Raw genomic sequence first — 24283 nt, 5'->3', positions numbered from 1 at the left:
AAAGTGGGACTTGAATTCACAGTCTCCTGCTTTATAGTCCAGTGCCTCAGCCTCTACCAAGCTGGCTCTCATTTGCAAGTCATATAGAGGAAAATGACAGAGCCGTTCATAAGAGGGGCATATTCAGGCAGGCTTCTTAATATCTGAAGAGCTTCTAAACGACTTCTAGGGTACTAAAGTTTAAAATTTAATTACACCTTAATTAAAGTAAATCTAAACATTTAAGAGGTGCCATATATATATAAAAAACCACACCCAAAGATGCTTTAAATCAGTATGTAGATAGGAGATTTTGTATGGGGCTATGTGCATGTGGTTTTTCTCCTGCAAGGTAACTTCAATGTTTCAAATTATAACGTGTGGTGACTTTACTTCACTGCTAAACAAGTCCATACCCTGAAGTAATAAGCAGGCATATACATAGAATGAAGGCTATTGCTAAGCACATTGATTTGTGCTTTAAATTGTAAGCCCCCCTGAGTCTTCGGAGAAGGGCGGGATATAAATGGGATTAAAAAAAAAAGTAATAGTCTCTGCACAAACTTAAATACAGATCCTGGCAGATATAAAGAAGCTGAGGCGTTTCTGAAGTGCCTTGACACTGGCAACTAATAAATACCAGTATCTAAGACAGGACTTTAGGGCAGAGGAGACGGCACCCCTGCTCAGATGCAGAGGGCAAGCAGGGCTAGTCTCCAATGAAAGACACAGAGTCTAATTTCCTGGAAGGTTTGAGCGTCGATGCTTTTCATTCTAGGAAAGCAGCTCAGCCTTGCCCCCCGAGCCACCGAAATACCCTTGGCCAGCGCTTTTGCTGACATTGACAGGACGCCTGCCGGTGTCTCTTTCGGCTCCGCCCTCGGCTTACGTCACGCTTCTTTAGCCTTCTGGGAGTAGTAGTGTGTATTCTTCGGGGAGCGCCTGAGATTGTCTCCCGGAAAGACTACAATTCCCAAGCAGCACCGGGAGGGAGGTGTGTGCGAAGGGGCGGGCGCCGCGGAGTCGGTCGTGGGCATACCAGGCGAAACGCAGCAGAGTCGGCAAATAAGGCGAGTCCGAGGCTGGAGCAAGTGCGCGTGGCCAGCGTACCGCGACAGCCGGGCAGGCAACGCTTGTTGGGAGGACGGGACGCTGTTTTCCCCCTCCCGGCGGGGGCACGGGACAAGACAAGGGGTCATGCAGGCGGAATCGGGCATTGTGCCGGACTTCGAGGTGGGAGAGGAGTTCCACGAGGAGCCCAAGATCTACTATGAGCTGAAAAGTCAGCCTCTGAAACACAGGTGCGCGCTCCCTTCCTGCCTCCTCCTCCTCCTCCTCCTCCTCCTCCTCCCAAAATCCACGTCTTCCTCTCTGACTTTCCTTTCCCCCCCCCGCCCTCCCCTTCAAGCCCTTGCTTTTATCGATCGGGAGCGGGACATCTCTTGCACCCTTTAACAACGCTTAACCGCTCCAAAGGGCATAAAGCGGGGAAATCAGGACCGGATTTTTTTTGGTGGGGTGGGGTGGGGGGCTTTCGTGGGCGCCAGTTTGTCAGCATCCCTCTTTCTCTCCCCTGCGGGCTCTCGCCGCCCTTCCCTCGCCCGCCCCGCTGCCCTTTCCCCCAGACCGAAGGCTGCCGCCCCTTTTCCTGGTCGCTCGGCACCTTTTCTCCTCGCCCTCTTTCACTTTTGCTCAGGAATTCCTCTTCCTCCTCCCCTCGTCACCCCACGGCGCGCGGTCGTGGAGCTGTCCTCTCTCTGGGCCTGACGATTCCCTCGCTCTTTCCCATCGCCCTCGGAAAAGAAGGAATAACTTGCCCGGGGTGGGTGTTGGGCGGCGGGTGGGGGAAGAGGAAAAACCTCCCGCAGCGCAGGTGGCTTTGCCTTTGGCTCTTTTTTTTTTTGCTGACCGCCGCAGCTCTTGTAGCAAAAACCCCAACGCAAGTGGTGTGGCTGTCCCGTCACCTCTCAAGTTTACCTAGACTTTTCTTGTTGTTGTTTTGCTCTGCAAGATGTGCAGATAGCGCGTGTGGGTTGTTGGCATGCTGGACAGAAGAGGCCCTGCCAGTTTGCCCTGGGGGTGTGTGTGTGTGTTTGTATACGAAGTGGGCATGGCAAATGAGAAGGACTCCTCAGTGTGCCCCCCTCCCTTTCCAGTTCTCCATCCCAGCAATGTGGGTTTATTCTGCTTCTCCTTCAAACCACGTTTCCCTCTGACAGCCGGTGGGTGGGTGGTTGGGTGAGTGAGTGGAAAGGGGAGTGGGAGAGAAAAGAGGGAGGGCTGCAGAAGAATCCTGGATGGGTCTACTGGTGCCTTCAGCCTATTTGTAAAAAAAAAACAAAAACCAAAACAAAAGCAAAACTTTTTTTTAAAGAAAAAAACATAATACAAATATTGAAAGGAAACAGCCAGGGCTATAAAAGCAGCCATTTAGTGAGTAGTTCCTGTCATAATAGCAGTTTTGTTTAGTGTGTGTTGGGGCGAGGAAGGAGGGGCCAAGAGCTGTGGTTGGTATTATGTAAAGGGTATTGTTGGACCTCTCACCAGAGGCATTATCTGGCCTCTGCTGGGAGTTACAGATTTCCACTGATAGTTGCATGCGTATTAAGCAATGGCAAGCAGACAGAGAAAACTCTTAGGTCTGTGTCTGCCTTGGATGGGCTGATCACGTTTTTTGAATCACAAGGGTTGTTATACCATTGAATTGTTAGCCCTTTCCTCTATTCAGAAATAGGACTGGTAGGGTAGTGGGAACCCACTTATTTTGTATATGAACGGTGCTGTAGAGTTTGATGACTAAATAGTTTTCTGGATCTCCTGCATAGATTACATTGATCGGAAATATTCACACACACTAGTTTTATGGACCCCATATATAGATCACATCGATCAGAAGTATTCATACACAGCATGAAGTGACAATGCAAGATACAATAAAGAAGACTAAGGCTGGATTCATATATTATACTATGTCATTGCTTTTTAATTATTATTACAATTTATATTCTTCCATTGTACCCATAGGACACTTGGGATGGTTAATAATATAACATGAAATATTAACAATTTAAAATGTGTAAGCGTAGCTAAAGTTGTTGCTAATGTAAATGAAAGAACCTGGCTGAATACACATCTCTTTTTGCTTAAATGACAGCTCACAAGTTATTCAATTCATAGCTTGCTTTTCTACTCAATTAAATACTCAAGTCTCTAAAAAATTAAATGCGTACGTTAAAATTCATACTAAAATCAATTAACAGCTATCCTAGTGGAGAAAATGGATCTTTGTAAATGCAGAAAGTGAGGGCCAAACTTAATTTCTGAAGTTTGGAAGGAACTAAGTGAGCCAGATGTAACAGATTTCTGCCAGTGGCAGCGAGTAATAAATACAAACCTTCAAAAAGCCTTCTCTTGAAGGCCTGAATGGTTGGACTGGTTCACCATAATGAGGGAGGCAGTCCTTCAGATCATCAGCCCTTAAGCTATTTAGATAATTAAAGTTCATTTATTTAACTTCTGTAGGAGATGAACAGGCTGAGCTAGAAGGCGGGGTTAAACATGTCATCAGTTTGGAATCATTGCACAGCCACAAGAGATCCAAGTCCAGATCCCCATGAATTCCATTGACTCTTATCTAGTGCCAATTTAGCTTTGGCCATTAGTTGACCAGATTCGTATGCATAGGTAGCAGTAATAAACTCTTCAGTGTTTTGAATTCAGTGAGTGTTAGGCACAAAGAGCCTGACAGCTTCATAGTAATCTACCCACTGCATTTTGTACCAACTAAGATTGCTAAATCATTTTCAAAGGTAGCCTCATTTAGTTATAGTAACCCAGATACATAGTGATATCTTGAAGATAGACATAATCTGGTCCAGGTAAGGCAGCAACCGGTGTACCACTTTCAGCTGGTTAAAGCCCTACTTGGCCAGGGTTTCTACCTACATTTCAGGTAGGAGATGTGAGTCCAAGAGGGCCCCCTAGGTGTGGATCAGTTTCTGAACAATCCTTACATAGTTAATGCTAGCACTATCCTGGAGCCACCATGTTTCTAAACAAATAGTTACTCTCTTTTGCTGAGATAAAGCCTGAACTTCCTTCTACTCATCCATATCTTATCTCTGGTTTCACAGCCTCCCTGTTTCTGTAATGCCTGTGGAAATGATCTTGGGAATCAGGAGGAAGAGTTGCTACCCAGACAACTGTCGTGCAAGAGAAGCATTTTCAGACTTGTAAGACTGATGTCAGCTCTTTGAGGTAGTCCTTGAATGAGTACTAACACTACTTTTATTGTAAGGTTATAGCAAAAGAATCTTGCAAGTCTGAAAGTGCTTCTTCCTTCCTTTACTTTTACTTTTGAAAAAACAAAAGAGGGTTCCTTCTGAGACTCTTCCTATACCCCCCCTTTTTTTCCTATGGGTTGAAACACCTTTGCATGATAGCGGCAAAGATAGTGGCTCAAGACCATCCTCATGGACCATTAAGATTCGGCCTAGGTTGAATATCATATATATGACACTTCACACCAAACTGGGAGATGACCTGCCACAGTGACTTCATGTAGATGTTGAAGAGCGGTGGTGAGACCGTGGTACCACTCGTCTTCCCATTAATACTGACGGGAAGCACCCATGGCTGCAGAATTGTGCTTTCGCTTTCCAGTCCTTATAGGCAGCCCAAAAGGATACCATAGTCGATGGTATCAAAAGCTGATGAGAAATGTAATAGGGCCAAGAGGAATGCAGACCCACCCTTAAGTTCATAGCTCATGTTATCCACTAGAATGCCTAGCTTTCTTTTCATCCCACGCCCAGGTCTGATAAGTACTGAACAGCAGCAGCATATGACCAAGAAGAAGATTCATGCATCTCATTAATCAGACCAAATGCCAGGAAATCTTGGAAACAGTCCACTTTGATTAGTGATTACATTAAGATGAGATCTCTGTGAGTTGGTTGGAAGCTTTTATCTAGCTTCCCTAACTGACGCTCAGGCCTTGCTTAAAAAATAAGGATAATCTGTTGCTCCTTTGGCATGCTTTGAACAGCCTTTTCTTTTCCATGTTCCAAGAACGCCCTAACCGAATCCCTGCTGTTGAAATTAAAATAAACTACAAACAGTGCAGATAATCTGCTTAATCAGAAGCTGAACCTTAATACTGACACTTTTGATTTGTGTCTGAGAACTTGTGCATGTTTGATAGTACAGGCATGTAATCTCTGCTCTTTGCAGTAGATAGCAGACTTCCTCTGACATTTTGCTTCCATTCCAACTTCTGAAGGTTTTCCAGGGATAGACCCTGCAGAGCAAGCAAGTAAGTGTAAGCCATCAAGGTGGAATTCAAGGAAGGTGTGGATACTTTTTGCCAACTCCAATGATTATGGGAAAAGTTGCTGCTATGGTGCTAGGCATGATTCTACACTACATGGTTTTTAGGAGAAATTTAAAGACTTTTATTTTTCCGGCAAGGGACATGGTGGCTCAGTGGGTTAGCACGCTGAGCTTGTCGATCAGATGGTTGGCAGTTTGGCGGGTCGAATCCCGAGTGCCGCGTAACAGAGTGAGCGCCTGTTACTCGTCCCAGCTTCTGCCAACCTAGCAGTTCGAAAGCACGTAAAAATGCAAGTAGAAAAATAGGGACCACTACGGTGGGAAGGTAACAGCGTTCCGTGCGCCTTTGGCGTCTAGTCATGCCGGCCACATGACCACGGAGACGTCCTCGGACAAGCGCTGGCTCTTCGGCTTTGAAACGGAGATGAGCACCGGCCCCTAGAGTTGGAAACGACTAGCACGCATGTGCGGGGGAACCTTTACCTTTACCTATTTTCCCAGGATTTTAACTCTGGCTAATTTTTTATTGAATACCATCTTGAGGAGAAGGTGATTGATTATTACTGATTTATTGTTGTTTTTGTCATATTTAATGGATTTTATTCCTGCATTTGTAATTTTAAAATTGCTGTAATCTACCCAGAGTTTATTTATTTATTAAATTTATATGGTACCTCACTATCAAGAGACCGTTACAACATGGTAAAAATGACAATATGAAACATTGAAAATGGTAACTATTAAAATTAACAAAAATTTAGCTAATATAAGAACAGGATACGATGGGAGAGGGTCTTTTTGGAACACACCCACATAGTTTATTTAATTCAACAGGCTAGAAATGTTAAATGAAGCATTTTACATAAATGAAGCAAATACACTGTCTGCTGCCACTTTCAAGTTTAGAGGCAGCTGAGGATCAAATCACACTTTGAGACGTGTGGATTTGTTCAGTAGGGGAGTGCATTCCCATCCAAAATCTCAGTTCCCAGCTCGTATCCTTTTTCTTATTTAGAATAGGAAATTATCTTGTATGCATTTGTTTATTTTGTATACTTTTAATTTCATCCAACACATTCTTTAAAAAAATTGGACATGTTCTAACACAAAGGAAGTATTATGTATATGTTCAACAGCATGGGACCAAAACTACTGTAAAATAGTGTATCAGGGTCCAATCCTACCCGATAATCCAGAAAGCTAAAGATACAGAAAATTCCAGTGAAAGAATCAGATGCATCTAGAGCTTCGAGCGTACTATTTCCCCACTTTCCCCCAAAATGGTATGTTTGAGACTATAATCAGCCATCAACTATGGTTTACAAATCACAGTGGCTAGAATCATGTCCACTAAGGTCATGGCCAGCAACCAAACCATGATATGGCTCATTACGTGAGTCAGGCTTTGTCTCGGTTTACACATCATATTAAGCCATAATGGCTGCCTTAGTACAATGGGATATTTTGTACTAGATATTTTGTTGGCCTGCTCTCATTGTATCTATGAAAATATACAATGTTGAGTCAGTTTGAGCAAACACCTACTGAATATTATTTAAAGATAAAGACTTTTCTTCAGAGTAACCACCAATTGCTATTTATATTAGAAGAACCACTGAGGGCAAATATGCCTGCTAAATTTGGTTACCTAGATTCATTGGACTTACTGAACGTTGTCCAATGGACACAGAAAAGAAGGAAGAAATAATGTCAAAGAAATTAAAGGTATGAAATAAGAAAATGGACAGGACCTTGCAAATGAACCTTTCTTTTGCCACATCCATATGCCACTTCAGACATTGCCTTTGGTTCTTTAGGTTTCTTGCGTGTCTATTTATAAGGATCTCATTAACCCAACTTTCTCAATATTCCTTTTGTTCTCCATCCATTCACTCTTCGTGTTTATTTTACAATTCACTCTTTATTAATTCTCTCCCTATAACCAAACCAATTCAGCATTCTTCTTTCATATTGGTCTTTAATTTTTGTATTTAAGTCACATTCCTTCAGCAGCCATTTATTTATTTATTTATTTATTTTATTTTATTTAGATTTATATACCGCCCTTTCCTGAAGGACTCAGGGCGGTTTACAGGGCATTTAAAAAACAGTCAATACAAATGTTAAAACAAATTAGATTAAATAGCACCCTGAGAAAATTAAAACCCAGTTAAAATTAAAATTAAAAATATTCTCAGCCTGGGCCAGAAAGCTCGAAGAGCCAGGTCTTTAGGTCCCGGCGGAAAGAACGGAGGGTGGGGGCAGTCCTAAGCTCCGCAGGCAGCCGGTTCCACAGGGCAGGCGCACCCACTGAGAAGGCCCTACCCCTATTTTTAACAGAATAGAATAACAGAATAACTGAGTTTGAAGGGATCTTGGAGGTCTTCTAGTCCAGGGGTCCCCAACCCCTGGTCTGTGGACCAGCACCAGGCTGTGTGCCGTATGCCAGAAACCAGGCTGCGCAAACAAGTGAAGCCCCATCCACAGGATGCAGGCAGCATGCGAAACCACGCCTCCTCTGGTCTGCGGTAAAACCTCTCTCCATGGATTTGGTCCAAGTGCCCAAAGGTTGGGGGCCATTGTTGTAGTCCAACCCTCTGCTCAGGCAGGAAACCTTACATCAGGGATCCCCAACCCCTGGTCCGTGGACCAGTATCAGTACCATGCCAGCAACCGGTCTACACAAACAAGCAAAGCCCCATCCTTGGGATGCAGGCAGCACAAAAAAACCACACACCCTCCGGTCCGCAGAAAAACCTCTCTCCACGGAACTGGTACCTAGTGCCCAAAAGGTTGGGGACCTCTGCCTTACATCATTTCAGATAAATGGCTGTCCAGTTTCTTCTTAAAAACCTCTGGTGTTGGAGTACCACAGCTTCTGGAGGCAAGCCGTTCCATTGGTTAATTGTTCTAAGCGTCAGGAAGTTTCTCCTTAGTTATAGGTTGCTTCTCTCCTTGATTAGTTTCCATCCGTTGCTTCTTGTTCTGCCTTCTGCTACTTTGGAGAATAGCTTGACTCCCTCTTCTTTGTGGCAGCCCCTGAGATATTGAAAGACTGCTATCATGTCTCCCCTAGTCCTTTGTTTCATTAAATTAGATATAACCAATTTCTGGAACAGTTCTTTGTATACTTTAGCTTCCAGTCCCCCAATCATCTTTGTTGCTGTTCTCTGTGTAGGGGAAACGGTTTCCTTCATACCCAAAACCGCTTACCAGAAAGTCCTTATTTAAATATCCCTATTGTGATAGGGGAATGAGTTCATGTGTCGTTAGCCCAAAGAAAAACCACTTTTAATTAATTTGGGGTAATTCACCTAGATTTGGGAAGCAATGGTATAGGGCAGAAGGTAGGGAACCTTGGCTCTTTTATGACTCGTGGCCTTCAACTCCCAGAATTCCTGAGTCAGCCATGCTGGCTCAGGAATTCTGGGAGTTGAAGGCCACGAGTCATAAAAGAGCCAAGGTTGCCTACCCCTGGATAGGGAATAATGATGTCGAGCTAGGCTCAAAGCCCCTGTACGCACACAAATCCATATCTAGATGTAAACATTTTCCCCAGTTATATTAGCTAAACCTGCATCCTTGCTATTGTTTCAACATTCTCAGTATAGTATAGATTTCCTTTTTATCATTTTTATCCCCTTGACAACTAACAATTACAAATACATCCCCTCCAGCAGCCCATGTTCAGATAGGCAGGGATAAGCAGGCAGAAAACAATGCTCCCATAAAGGAACCACCAAGGAGGAAACTACAGTCCCAGCACTGCTGGCAGCGCACCACTACTGCATAAAAATAGGCAGCAAGCTTTATACTCACACTGATAATCTTGTCTAGCTGGGTAATGAAATGTCTGCAAGCAAACAAGCTCAGAGAGCACCAAGAACTCCAGAATTCAGTGCTGAACTACAGAATATTTTCTTTTAAATTTTAAAGCTTCAACCAAATTCTTTTGTAGATCCATTGAAACAACTTTTCATTGTCTTCGCCTGTCAGCTGTAAATCTATTTTAAACTCCTTGATGCTCTCTGCTTGGTTGTTGTTATTATTATTGTTGTTTGCAGATGTTCCATTGGCTAATATGTTCACCGTCTTCTCCACTCTAGGACTGAAGAAGTTATGAACATCTTTTATACTTTCACTGTTTTACTTTGTTCATTTTCTTTTTTTGATTTTGCAGTGTCAACAGGCTCAGGATGAAGTCCCTCAGCAATGATAGATTTGGTTTGTGTTGTCAAAAGCCTCCTTTGACAGATCTTAGATATGTGAGTCAGAAGCAGAATTGGCAGCTATCCTATGGCTCAAAGCCACCCTGGAGTTACCTCATATTAGTGTGAGGATGTTAGTTGATTGAGTTGCTCTATCTTATCCCTGACAGTTTAGATAACCATATTTGTACATTTGCTGATCAGATAGGATTTTAATATTTGCAGAAGAAACTTGTGCAATCACTACAGCTTTTGTGTTCCTGTATCTTATTTGCTTTTTCCTTATCTTCATTCAGCTTTTTATATTAGTACTCAAATAGGCTCATATTTGAACTGAATGTAGTTTGAGAAACTGATCAAAAAAAGAAGCACATTTTCCATCATAATCAAAATGTACCAGTATCCGTGCAGTCCCAAATCAACAAATGTGATGCTCAGTTGAACGAGTTCCCCAGTTGATAGAAATTAGAGGGAAAAGAGCCAAATCAATTTCCAATGCTAAATAAGAAGGTTCCTCAGTTCGTAATGAAAACTAGATTTTTGTCATGCTACAGCTTTTTTTTCTTAACTTTGTGGTTTAAATGGTAATCATAAGCTGATAAACTGATTGCCATGAAAATCACCTGAGGTAGTTATTGCCTCTTTTTTTAAAAAAATGTGAAAATTTTAGGAAAGTCCTCAGTTATGACAGCAATACTAATAGAAGAATAACCTCAAAGCAGAGAGGTGTTCAGTATTTGTAAATATATTTGTTTGCTGCGGTTGCATCCATTGAAAAACTAAGATAAGAAGCTTTGGTGCTATTCTCATGTGTTGTCAGGTTTCTTGACACCTTTCTGGGTTTGGGCTAATGACAATTCCCACCATTAGCTTGGATGGGTGGGACTGCTGGGCCCCAAGTGAAGTCTGTATCACTGCTTTGCTTTCAGTAACTGATCATGGTCTTGTCTTTGGAATATAAAAGCCTGCTTTATATTGGTTGAGTTCATGGATTTGCAAATCCTATACAGGATTAATGTATTGTGAAGGCAGTTTTTTTGTAGTTTGTATAGGAAAACTAATAACTTAAGAGTGGGCTGTAAGGCCAACTAATTGTGGCTTATTCACACAACCATGGTTAAGTGTAATGAGGAAGCAGATCATTGATCCCTATGGCTTATACCAGAGTTTTATATGGTTGCAGAGAAGAGTCTTTGCCTGAAGATGTCAAAAACTGACTCTGTGATTTTGGGCTGAATGGAAAACTTTAGCTTCAGCATGACTTCATTTATTTTATTAAAAAAAACACATTTTATTCTATTTTTGTGTTCAAATACTGCCTGAGGTCTCAGAAATGTGGCAATATTTCTTGTCATTCCTTGTCATGTCAGGCTGCATTAAAATAAAGAAACTTAATTTATGAATTGGAATGCTTTTCCTCTAGAGATACTGTGAAGTTACTCCTGACTGAAGAAAATAAATTGTTTACTATATATCTTGTAAGTATGCTCTCTTCACTTTCATTTTATAAGCCTGTCAAATCCATACTGTTTTGTACTGTGTCGCTTATCTATGTACATATTGATAATGGGCTGCTGAATCTTGAATCCTTCAGACTCAAGAGTCTCTACAAAATTCACAAAAGGACACTGGATTTCCTTCATGATTTTCAAAGGTAGCAACCAGACTCACTACCCAGAATATATAGTTCACTAATTGCTTAATCATATTTCGAATGCACTCACAACTACGCTAAGCCAAAGATAGATAGCACAGTGCCACTGTACTCTTGGAATCCTTTCTTACTAGTTAAATGAGGCAACCTTCCCTATGTGATTTTTTAAAAGCATTATTTTAATTAGTGAGTTACTACCCCCGTAGATAGGGCTCGCAACTTGGGAGTCCTCCTAGATTCACAGCTTTCTTTAGAAGACCATATAGTAGCTGTGACTAGGGGGGCCTTCGCCCAGGTTCGCCTGGTGCGCCAGTTGCGGCCCTATTTAGACCGGGATGCCTTACGTACGGTCACTCATGCGCTCGTGACCTCTCATTTGGACTACTGCAACGCTCTCTACATGGGGCTGCCCTTGAAGACCACTCGGAGGCTCCAACTGGTACAGAATGCAGCCGCGAGAGTTGTGCTGGGAGTTTCCCGATACTCCCATGTTACACCTCTGCTCCGCGAGCTGCATTGGCTTCCAGTTGTCTTCCGGGTGAGATTCAAGGTGCTGGTATTGACCTACAAAGCCCTACATGGCATGGGTCCGGAATACCTTGGGGAGCACCTGCGGCCGGCATCAACTTCCCTCTGCCCAGTACGCTCCCACAGAGTGGGCCTTCTCAGGGTGCCACCGGTCAAAGAATGCCGACTGGTGGCCCCCAGGGGGAGGGCGTTCTCTGTGGGCACGCCGGATTTATGGAATCGTCTTCCAGTTGAGCTCCGGATGGCACCCGACCTCCGCTCCTTCCGGCGCGATCTAAAGACTTATCTCTTCGAACCAGCTGGCCTGGCCTGATGGGATGGGGTTGGGTTTTATTACTTTTAATTGTGTTTTAACCTATTGTAAGAGTTGTGGGCATTTTGTTTAATCTCTTTTAATTTTTGTATCTTGTCTTTTAACATGTACTGCCCTGTTCACCGCCCTGAGTCCTTCGGGAGAAGGGCGGTATACAAATAAAATTAATAAATAATAATAAATATTTTAATTAAAAACCCAAATAACCTGGCATTACGCAAAACAAAGCATTAGGCTTTAATATCTTGTATACCTGCAGGATTGATTTTGGGCCCTAACTGCCTCACTGGCAATTAGAATACTACTTGGAAGGCTGATCCTTTTTCTGATAAATGTGCATTTATGATAGAGGCATCTACCATGGAGGCTATTGCAGAACTCAGAATATTAGGTATACCCTTTCTACCCCAGATAAATCCCATTCTGGCTTGTGGTGGGCTGTGAACTCTGTTGAAGTGCATTCAGTGATTCCTTATCAACAATATACTTTCACACTGGATTTTTTGCTATTCGATTAATGAAATGGAGCAGTATGATGTAAGTAGTAAGAAAAATAGTTGTAGAACATCTGAATTGTAAGAGAGTTGCCTACAATTTTGACCTGAAGACCTGGTTGTTCCAACAAGCGGGCCTGGACTGACTACGATTTTTAATTAGGCTTTTACTGGGTTAAATTGTTTTGTAATTTTGTATTTATTGTTTAATTCTCTTTGAAATTTTTTTACTCTATGTTTTTTAATTTTTATTGTGAGCCGCCCTGAGTCCTCAGGGAGAAGGGCGGCATATAAATTTAATAAAATGAAATGAAATGAAATGTTATGGTGGAATCCAGTGTTGCACAATTATTGTTTTTGTTGCTGTACTTTAGATAATATAAAGACCGAGTTGTGGATTAGTAAAGCTTCTTCAGTTCTCATAATTAGAAAAGATCTAGTAGATAAAAGATAAATATATAGTAATGAGATAAACTAAAGAGATTTCAGAAGCAGACAAATGAGGATTCAGAAGCAGGAACCACTATTTGGTCAAACCTGGTTGGATTTATTTGATTTACCTTAATAGCAACAGATTATAGTCTGATATACACCTTACATATGAGAAATTTTCACATATATGGTACCTGATTTTTATTTGCATGGTAGTAGATTTTTGTTTGTATATTTCACAGACTTGCAGTAAAGATAAAATTGGGAGGCATGTGTATATGTGTGTGGGAATAATCATGAACATATATGTATGTGAATATAAGACCTCAGGCATCTCCATATTTTGAATTATGAAGCATATTATTGGCATTCTCACAAAATGGCAGCTATGATAAGTACAGCCCAAGTGATGCAAAGCATGGGCTGAAGTTACACATCATTTTATTTTTTTAAGGATATCTCTGAGGTATACATGAGACCTAGAGGTGCTAAAGAAAATTCTGGATATGCTTGAAGTTGGGGTTTTGCTTTGAAACTTGATAAATTCCTTTTTTTAAAAATTAAAAGAACCTAAATATAAAACTAGACAGGGCAAGTATTTTGGCTGCCTTAAAGGTAGCCTGGATAGGCACACTATAGCTCCCAGTTACTATGTAGAGGCCAAAGAAATCCATGAATAATCTTCCGTTTCCTTAGGATTCACATCCTTAAGCTAAGTAGAGAGGTACAATTTTTGTGCTAAATAAGTCTCAAATAAGATGGTAGTTAATTACCATGTACATGAAAAGAGCACTACAGAACTCAATCATAAAAGTATTAAACCTGGACGCTTGTTGTGTCAGCAGTCTCCTCATCTCAACTGAGTGTGAACCAAGCTATGTAATATAATTAGTCTTTTGATGTCTGGGCATTCTAGGTATTAAATTCATGATAATGTGTTATTTTTGAGACAGTACTTACGGCACTTGCATTGTCTGCAGGGTAACATTAACACCATTGGTAGTCCACAAATCATTTTAAAATTGCACATGTAAATCAGTACAAATGTGGAGTGAGTTAATTGCATAGATGCTAGCAAGAGCTGAGTATGAAATGAGCAACTTTACAGATCAGTATCTAAAATCAGCAAGCCAATGATAAAAAGACTTACTTGGTTTTTGGGTTTTATTATTATTATTATTTTGGATGAAGAGAGTTCCCATCAGATGAAAGGAAATACTGTAGAAAGTTTCAACTATTAGAGTTTTCTCAGCTAGACAGGTAATCTTTGACTTATGACCACAATTGAATTCAAAATTTCTGTTGCTATGCAAGGCAGTTGTTAAGTGAGTTTTGCCCCACTTTATGATCTTTTTTGCCACAGTTGTTAAGTGAATCACTGCAGTTGTTAAGTGAATCGTGCGAATCATTAAATGAATCATAAAGTGAATCTGGCTTTCCCCATTGACTTTGCTCGTTGGAAGCCCTCTGGGGACATTACAAATAGTGATCACCTGACCCCAGGACAGGGCAACTGTCATAAATACATGCCAGTTGCCATGCACCCAAATTTTGATCACGGGACCATGGGGATGCTGCAGCAGTGGGAGGTGTGGAAAACGGTCATAAATCGTTTTTAAAAATGCTGTTGTAACTTTGAATGGTTACTAAACGAATGATTGTAAGTCAAGGACTACCTGCAATGACCTGACTGTGAAGTATCTTTTATAGGAAGGGATGTTTGGCAGCCACGTTCCTATTTTTCAGGCATTTTGATTATGGTGTGTGTGTGTGTGTGTGTGTGTGTGTGTGTATGTGTGTGTGTGTGATAGAGAGAGAGAGAGAGAGAGAACTCTATGGATTTTTTTAGTGTACACTACTAACAATTTAAGAAAGTACTAAATTTGATAGCAGTGGAAGGCATTATAAAATGTTATTTTCTCCCCTGGAGGTCCTAGTAAGAACTGTGAGGAAGAGGATGATTGGTGTTTGATTTATTCTAGCATAAGTCTTTTATGTACTTTCAACTATTGGGCAGTTCATACAGTCATAGAGTTGGAAGAGACCTTGGAGAACGTTTATTCCAACCCCCTACACAAGGGAAGATTTCTGTCACAAAATGACTTATCTAACCTTTGCCTGAACATCTCAGTGATGAATCACTCAGCACTCCAGGAAGCAGGCTTTCCACAGCTTAATAGTTTGAATGGTCAGGAAATTCCTTCTTATTTCTAGTTTGTATCTCCCTCTATAGTTTACACGTTTCGGTCCTTGTCCTACTCTTAGGACCTCTGGAAAATAAATCCACAGATTTATTGAATCTATTAAGTGTTTCCTTGTGATGGCCCTTCAAATATTTGAAGACTGCTATCATGTCTCTCCTTATTCCTTAAGTTAACATATCTGATTCTTTTGACTGCTCTTTATAAAATTAAGACTTCAAGTTTCTCAGCATTTTTATCAATCTTCTCTGTAGTCTTTCTGGTATCCCATCATCCTTCTTGCATGATGAAGATTGGAACTCAAAATGCATTAGACCAGTGCAGTAAAGAGTAGAATTATCAGTATGTTATATCAACAGTACATGTGTTCAGTCCAAGATTACATTGGCTTTTTGGCAGTTGTAGTACCCTGCTGCATATGCTTCATCTGTGATCCACTAGGTCACTCAGATCCTTCTCACAAGTGCTACTGCCAAGCCAGTTACCATGTATTTTCTACCTCTGCATCTGGTTTAAATATAAAGTAATCTTAGGGGCCACATGCAGCCCTCCAGCTTCAACTGAAGACTTCAGAGAAGGGCTACTTTTAGCATTTATTTATTTACATACGATCTGCCTATCTATCCAGAGTGACCGTGGGCAACTCACAATGGCATATTATGTACATTGTGCATTATGTTGTATTATGTACATAACACTGCTAATGCTATCAGTCTTATTTTTTTCCAGCCAATACATGTATCCATAAGGTACTCCAGAATGTAGTACAAGAAGGAAGAGAAAAACTTCCTGTCAATGAATGTGATTCTGTGTCCAGAATGACAGCATTGGATAGAATATGCTGTATACTGCCCTGTAATGTTATCATTTATATATTGGTCATTTTTATTTTCTTTAAATTCTATAGGCCAGAACTCTCCACATGTTCTGATCTTGCACTACTTCTTTGAGTTGTTATATACTCTGGCTGGTGTCAGCTTTGATGATATCTAGTCACTGTATTCTTGGTGGCCTGGTTTCCTTTTACCACTAAGTCTTTCAAGCAGTTATGAGCTCCAGTACTTGCTTGTTGGTCACCTTTGCTGTCCAAGGAATACACAGGAGCCTTCTCCAGCACCACAGCTCAAATAACTCGATTTTGTTCCTGTCCTGCTTTTTTTAAGGTCCAACTTTCACAACCATAGGTAGCAACAGGGAACACAATAGTGGGCTAACCTATATTCGGTTGCCAGGCTGATGTCCTTGTTTTTCCGTATTCAGCTCATGTTCATCATTGCTGTGCGACTCCGAGCAATCTGACGTTTTATTTCTGGGCTGCATTCACTGCTTTGAGCTATCTGTGATCCCAGGAAAGTGAATTTTTCCACACATTTTGTCTCTTCACTATCAATCTCTATTTTGATGTTTCCATGTCTTGCAGTGGGTCAATGAGCTTGGTCTTTTTGATGTTCAGAAAGAGACTAAAATCCTCACTGCCTTCTTTGTTTTTCTTGATCAAACGTTCCAGGCCTTCTTCGGTTTTTGAGAGGAGAGATGTATCGTCAGCATATCAAAGAGTGTTCTTGTTCTTACTCCAGTCTTCACCTCACTTTTTGATTCAAGCTTTAGCTTCCTCATAATCATAACCACATTGTCAGTATTTATTTATTTAACATACTTAAATGGCCGGTATGTATGTATGTGTGTGTGTGCATGTGTGTGTGAGTGTGTATTGGCTCAGTATTAATTTTCATTTTTATTCAGTTTTTCATAAATAAAAGCATAGCTGTTGAACAGTTTAAATCATCAGACAGAGGCAGCAAATACATTTCATAAATAAATAAATAAAAGGATAAAGGTTCACATTTAGATTTTTAAATGTCCAAATAATCCTCCAATTTTATCACTCTTTTGAATGTATCAGTAATACGTTTGCATAAGAATCCATATCTTTATTTCTGCAGTGAAATGTTCTTCTCTCCTAAAATGTCTTTTCTTTGGCAGAGTCCTGATACCCAGAGAAGAGGTGTGATTAGGGTCACTGAAAGCAGGGGTGTCAAATTCGCAACATCATGTGATGTGGCGCCACGTATGGTGACTTTTTTGCCATTGCCGGCAATGGGGTAGGCGCGGTTTCGCTATGATGCATCTGGCCCGCAGGCCAGCAGTTTGACACCGTTGTCTTAAAGTAACCCACATTTCTGAAATTCAGTTCCAGCAAGAGGAAAAATATCCCAGGTTTTTTTAGAAAGCAATTACAGTTTAAAATGGTCTCTGATGTTACATTTTTTTAAAATTATGTTAGTGTTCCTTAATACTATATGGATATGTTGCTGAGATTTAAAATAACCTTTGAGACTGTATTCCCTGAGTTCAGTATACTGCAGCATAGTTCTGCATTGCAGTTTTGCTACTGTTTATATCTGTTCCAGTTGTGCAAGAAGTGGAAAATATTCTTTTTTTAGAACAGGTCACATGGACTTATATTGAGGAACAGGACTTCAGTATAATAAAATGTGTCTTGTAAACGAACAGAAGCAAAATTGTAGAAAAAAAAGTATTCGATAACAGAGCAACAGTTATCTATATTATAACAAAAGCTCAGTTGGTTTTATCCAACTGGTATTCAATTCACCCAAATACTTTTTGATACGATATCAGCTTTTGCTATGGAAGAACAGAATTTATTTTCAACTTTTTCTCACTCCCTCTTAAACCATAGTGCCATTTTTCCCTCTTAAACCATAGTGCCATTTTTTTTTTACAGTTCAGAGCATTCCCGCATCCAGTTACAGAAAAAGTGCATTCTGGCAATGGAGTGCATCAAATCAGTGTTAGGACTCAGTTCAATAGTTGACCGACATATGAGTTAAAAACAGACAGTATTCATTTGTCTTCTGGTAAGCTGCTTAGTAGACAACACCAAGCTATTCAGATCCCATTTGGTCTTCAGAAGAAGAAAGTATAAGTTCTATCTTGCAGTAGTTACATCCCCATTGCAAGTACAGAATTGTGTTCTGGGCACCATATTTTGAAAAGATTCAGACAACTGTCAGAGGCTCAAAGAAGGGCAATGTGGATGACTAGCAGACTGTAACTTTTTCCTATGAGATAAAGAAACGGGGAATCTTTTAACTTTGAGACTGAGATAAAAACTCTCTTTTGACACCTGAAAAGATGTATAGAGAAGGCCATCAGTCTTCCAGTCCTTGGAGACAGTTCTGAACCAATCTGTATTTTTTTTAAAAAAAATCCATTTATATCCCGCCCTTCTCCGAAGACTCAGGGCGGCTTACAATCTAAAGCACAAATCAATGTGCTTAGCAATAGCCTTCATTCTATGTATAATCCTGCTTATTAGGGCTTTCGCCCCCCCAAGCAGCATTATTAGGAAGTCAGCTTATTGCCCCCAACAATCTGGGTCCTCATTTTACCTACCTCGGAAGGATGGAAGGCTGAGTCAACCTTGACCATGGTGGGACTTGAACCTGCACTAATTGCAGGCAGCCAGTGTTACTTAAGGAGGCATTAGCCCACTGCTCCACCAAGGCTCCTACAGTATTCCTTACTGTAAAGGTAAAGGTAAAGGTTCCCCCGCACATGCGTGCTAGTCGTTTCCAACTCTAGGGGCCAGTGCTCATCTCCGTTTCAAAGCTGAAGAGCCAGCGCTTGTCCGAGGACATCTCCATGGTCATGTGGCCAGCATGACTAGATGTCAGAGGGGAACAGAACACTGTTACCTTCCCACCGTAGTGGTCCCTATTTTTCTACTTGCATTTTTACGTGCTTTCGAACTGCTAGGTTGGCAGAAGCTGGGATGAGTAACAGGCGCTCACTCTGTTACGCGGCACTCGGGATTCGACCCGCCAAACTGCCGACCTTCTGATCGACAAGCTCAGCGTCCCAACCCACTGAGCCACCGCGTCCTTTTCCTTACTGTAGCTGACCTCAAAATACTGAGAGGACTATAGAAGCTGATACCACCCACTGACAGGAAACATGTTGTGATTCAGGGTCAGCCTGTGGGTTCGGCAGTTGGGTCGGACGACTCAGAGGAGGAGGAGGGGGGTGTTGAAGACCTTGCTGAGGGGGTTGAAGATCTTGCTGATGAGAGCCCTCAGCCAGGCCCCTCCCACTTGGTCACCACGGAGACCCAGCTGTGTGAGCCTGACAGCGTGGATGAAGATGACCCACAGCTGGCCCTGTTCAAGGACGCCCGACGCAGGAGGCAGTCAATTAGGAGTAAACAGAGGAAGGCAATGGGGCTTCTCGGAAGGAGGCAGAGAGAAGCCACGCCCTGAACTCTATATAAGGGGAATGTCTGGGAGGGCTGGTTTGCTGAAGGCAACCGCTCGGATAGTTCATGTTTCTTAAAGCTCCTGTTTCTTGGTTTGTCTTGTTCCGTTTGTTTTTGTAGTAATAAATTTGGCAGGCGTAATTCCAGCATCTTGCCTTCTTGTAAAAGGGGTTGTCCCTGCCTTTTCTTCAGGGCCGGTAGCAGGCTGGTACAGAACAAAACACAAAAAGCCAAAATCCAGCCTATTTTCTAGATCCATGCCAAAGTAGTAACAATACTACCTGGACTTACCAACCATTCATTTAGTGAACATTCAAAGTTACAATGGCATTGAAAAAGGTAACGTGTCTGGTTTTCTCACCATTGCAATATCCCCATAGTCACATGATCAAAATTTGGCCCTTGGCAACAGTTGCAGTGTCCCAGGAGTCATGTGATCATCATTTGCAACCTTTCCAGCCAGCTTCCAACAAGCAAAGCCACTGGGGAAGCTGGATTCGCTTAATGACTATGTGATTCATTTAACTTAACTGCGCAGCTTAACAACTGCGGCAAAAAGGTTGTAAAATTAAACATGACCCATGTAGCAACCTCCTTGCTTTGCAACAGAAATTCTGGTCCTATTTGTGGTTGTAAGCTGAGGACTTCCTATATATGCAGTTCATTTGTCATTTTTTTAAAAGTCAAATGCTATGAAAACCAGATGCCTAGGCTGTTCAAGTACTCTTCTTTTGCTCAGTTTGGAGTTGTGTCACCAAAACTGTAAGCTACCAATCTGCAGGGGGGGGGGAGAATCTCAGGAAATTTGTACAATGGGAAAGCAGGCTCTCTCTACCACCCCCCCTTTCTCTGAGCCTTTAGCATTTCTACTTAAAAGCGGGCTTCAGAACGGTTCTTCTCACACTCCATGCGTTAGTTCAACTCTTCAGTGGAAAGTGTGGCATCCTAAGGACCAATAGCTAATGAAAAAAAGAGCAAATTATTTCCTCCATTGATTGATTCCAGGGGAGGTATCCAGTTTAATTTTTACCCAAAAGGAAAAAGAAACAGAAAGAAAAATCCTCAATACCCTAAAGCAGGGGTGTCAAACTCAATTTCATTGAGGGCCGCATCAGCATTGCGGTTGCCCTCAGGGGTCCGGGTGGGTGTGGCCTGGGTGGGCGTGGCCTACTGGATGGGCGTGGCTAGAGTGCGTATGGCCTACTGGGTGGGCGTGGCCAGTTCTACATCATTCGCATCAAGGGTGCCTATGGGGGCCTGGGCAGGAGTGGGACAGATCTGAGGGTCTCTGGCAAGAGGAGGGTCTCTGGGCCAGGGCCAAGGCAGTGGGGGCCGTTCCCTCACTGTTTCCAGGATGGCTTCACGGGCCACATGAAACCACTTCACGGGCCGGATCCGGCCCCTGGCCCTTGTGTTTGACATGTCTGCCCTAAAGGTTAGCCTTAATTATGGCATAAGGATTTGTGGAGCACTTTTGTTAAGCAGCGCAAAGGAAGAGTCTTGCAGAAATTGATATTTTTCTAATCACAGCTTTGGATCTCTTTTCGCCCTGAGATGAAAGAAACACAAATGGTTATGGATTTCAGCTTTCTGACGTCATAGAGCTCTCATGAACAGATAAGTAATTTCAGTTAGTTCTTGTTTAAGTCTCATTTAATGACTGTTCGCAGTTACAACAGTGATGAAAAAGTAACCTTACAACTGACCCTCCCATTTGCGACCTTCACATGTCTATAAAGCAAGGAAAACTGTAGTAAGATCATAAACCTAATCACAGTTTCACTTAGCGATTTCTGTACTTAATGACCAAGTTGCCAGGCCCAAATGTGATTGCTAAATGAGGACCAGATATAACTTCAATATCAGTTTGGGAGTATTTCCATTTTTTCCCCCTGTTCACATTCTCTTTCTTTTCCTCTTAGTGGTGAACTTTTCTAGGGACAGTGTTTGCCTGGATTTAGGTTTTTTGGGGAAAGGTGGTTACTGTGACTTGTGATGATTTCCAACATCTCATTCCATCACCTGTCAATTCGATATCAGATCTTCAGAGACAGCAATACCTCAAGTTAATTTTGGTGTTACAGGATTCAATCTGGGTCGGTTACTGGGACCGGGGTTTTGGGGGAAGTTGTCTCTAGAAGTGTGTCTGGTATTTATAATGCCTGTTGCGTGTGGCTTTTTAGATGTTGATTGGGGTGGGTTGATGGATAGCTTTTAAATCATTGACTGTCATTTGCTTGTGCTGCCCAGCCCTCCATTTGTGGTTTTAAGTTGAGGAGTATCTGTACTTTGGGGAACCATATAATAATGAATTTATGAATTTATGCCAGTCATCAAGGAAATTCAGTTGATAATATTAAGGTGGACCAAAGGTCTGATTCAATAGACAAGTATTCTATTGAATACAAAAAGATACAGTGCATGCTTATAGTAAATTAGTTTGCAGTTATGTCAATGAGTATATGGAATGTTGCCCTGATTATTTTTGCCACATTATCAACATGCATTTTATTCTGGTGGTGTAATGAAAATTGCTAGCTGTGTATGGTAAGCCCCTTGTATGAAACAAGATAAATATCTGAGCACCATTCCAGGGTGCTAGGATACAATACAACTGTATGGTTTTCTTTAGACTGGATTGATGGCTGTTTTTAGCATATAGAATTATTGTTTGAATAAACATTGGAAATTTAAAAGGTGTAGTATTTTTCTTCCTTAAATACTTTGTAGAACACTTACAGTTTCTATAACTGCAATTGTAGATTCCGTTCATTCTACATAATATTTGTGGTACAGGAACATAAAAAATAAATGAATCAAACGTTGTTTTTCAATAACATGTATCCATGGAACAAGTACTGCTGAATATAACTTTACCTAAGAGGAGTTATTTGTTATGAGTTATAAATAATTGGGAAACAAAAAAAACACACAATTCTAGCAGTTTATTTTTATCCAACTTTGGGAATAAAAATAATAATGTATACAGCTGGCGTTACTGCTGTTTAATAATTGAAATAGCTACTAAAATACTAATAGCTACTAAAATAGCATGATATTTTGTCTTTACAATTATTACTTCAGTTGTCATTAAATATAATAAGAATTTTTGCCTTGCTACCATTGAAATTAATCATATTCCTATGTGATGTTTCATTGGTTCCATTCTAAATATTCATTGTAGCACCAGTGCTACAAAGATGCTTCTCTTGGCACTTTTTAAATTTAATCTGTTTAGAAAATTAATTCCCCCTCCACTTCCTTCATTGAGATCGAAGGACATTGACACAATAAAAACAGAGAAGATATATACAAAGAGGTAGCCAGAAAAAATTAGAAAGAGAAAGAAAATAGCAATAATTGTACCTCAATTTAACAATATCCTTTAAAAGGCTGTTCAGGAAGAAAGAAAATCTTGGATTATATTAAAAAAATGTACCCCTTTTCCTCCTGTAAGTATTGTCACAAGCACATTAGGAAACAAAAAGTGTTTGTGCCCCTAACAATTTTCTTTGAGCCAGCAAATATTCCAGGACCTCAGTCATTGTCCATCATTAAAATGTAATAACTCTTAATCAGTGTAATAGGTTCAAATGCATCTCATCTTGAAGGGTTCCTGTTTGTATTTCTTTTGATTTCTAATCACTCCAGTTTTCAATTTTGAACCTGCCTCTCGGGTTTACTGTTTTGTTTTGTTTTTCTTTCTTTTTCCTTTGAAATCTGTCCTTATATACTGTATGTCTCTAGTAAAACTTTTCTCTGTACTTGACAGATAGTTTGAAGGAGCAAACAATACTGCTGCCATGTGTTAATTACCATTTCCGGCATGACTCAACAAAAATGTTTGTTGTTGAGATTACTTCATGTAATGTTCATAATGGAATTGCCCTGGATGCACGTGCTCCCTTGAAGCATATGCATGTGACGGTACATGTGTGCAACACACACAAACACACACAGAATAAAGAATAAATACCAAGGGTTTTCTTATTTTAGCCTGCTCTTATAATTTTGAGGTTTTCAGTTCATTATACTCTTGATATGTGCATTTTAATTGTTTTATTCTTTTTTAAAAAACGATCTCTTGGGGATATGTGTCTGAAAAACGCCATGTAAATGGATTCTTTTGAAAGCTTCTGTAATTTTCTGGAAAGTGATAATGGAAAAAACCCATTAAGAGACTGAATATAGGACAAGAGAGAGAGAATAAAGAAAATACACCATATTCTAGAAATGGCATTCAAAATGAGGCTGTTCAGTATTTCAAAATTGCTATAACACTATCATTGGCTAGTGTTATAAATTATACAAGCAAAGCATTATAAAGAGCTGTTTAATATAAGGTAGAAGATTCACAACTACTCTTAGCCATTTCAGTAAAGAAAACAGCTGTAAATCTGACCTTCTTTGGTTATTAAGCTGGGTTTATGGCCGCACTAAATCATTGTAACAAAAGTCGTCTCAGATGCTAAATATAGCTCTCTGGAAAGCATTTCTACAAAAGATGTAAAGACACCTGTGTATGTGCCTTGTTCACACACGAGAAACAATTACAGATGGCAAGCTGGTTTGGAATGCGATTGAATAATGATCTATGCAATTCTAGTCAGATGTGGATAGCTTCTCATTGGATTTGTTTTAAGGTACAGATAGTCCTTGACTTGCAATCAGTCATTTAACGTTTAATGTTTGGTGTTATGATGGCCTCAAAAGGATGCTTTATGGCTTCCAGCTCTCATAAAATGTTGTTCAGCCCCGCACACTACCCCCTCATATTTATGAGGGTCCTGTGACCATGATTTGTGAGGTGTTTTTTTTGCCATTTCTGGCAAAAAATGCCCATTAGGGAGAATGGATTAAGATTTGA

General features: G+C 40.9%; 1 protein-coding gene across 3 annotated transcripts in view; it reads left to right on the top strand.

Moving 5' to 3' along the window:
* Positions 1–1052: 1052 nt before the first annotated feature.
* Positions 1053–24283, top strand: part of MITF (melanocyte inducing transcription factor) — a 183423-nt gene continuing 160192 nt past the window's right edge. For all 3 annotated transcript variants that reach the window (XM_081321967.1, XM_081321968.1, XM_081321966.1), the window contains exon 1: positions 1053–1280. In XM_081321967.1, coding sequence (XP_081178093.1) covers positions 1177–1280 — 104 coding nt within the window. In that variant the 5' untranslated portion in view covers positions 1053–1176. The remainder of the gene's footprint in view (positions 1281–24283) is intronic.

Source organism: Vipera berus (genome assembly GCF_964194415.1).
Source record: "Vipera berus genome assembly, chromosome: 2".
In the NCBI taxonomy this organism is placed as follows: domain Eukaryota; kingdom Metazoa; phylum Chordata; class Lepidosauria; order Squamata; family Viperidae; genus Vipera; species Vipera berus.
Note: the sequence above shows the minus strand (reverse complement) of the source record. Positions and strands in the feature narration are given on the sequence as shown.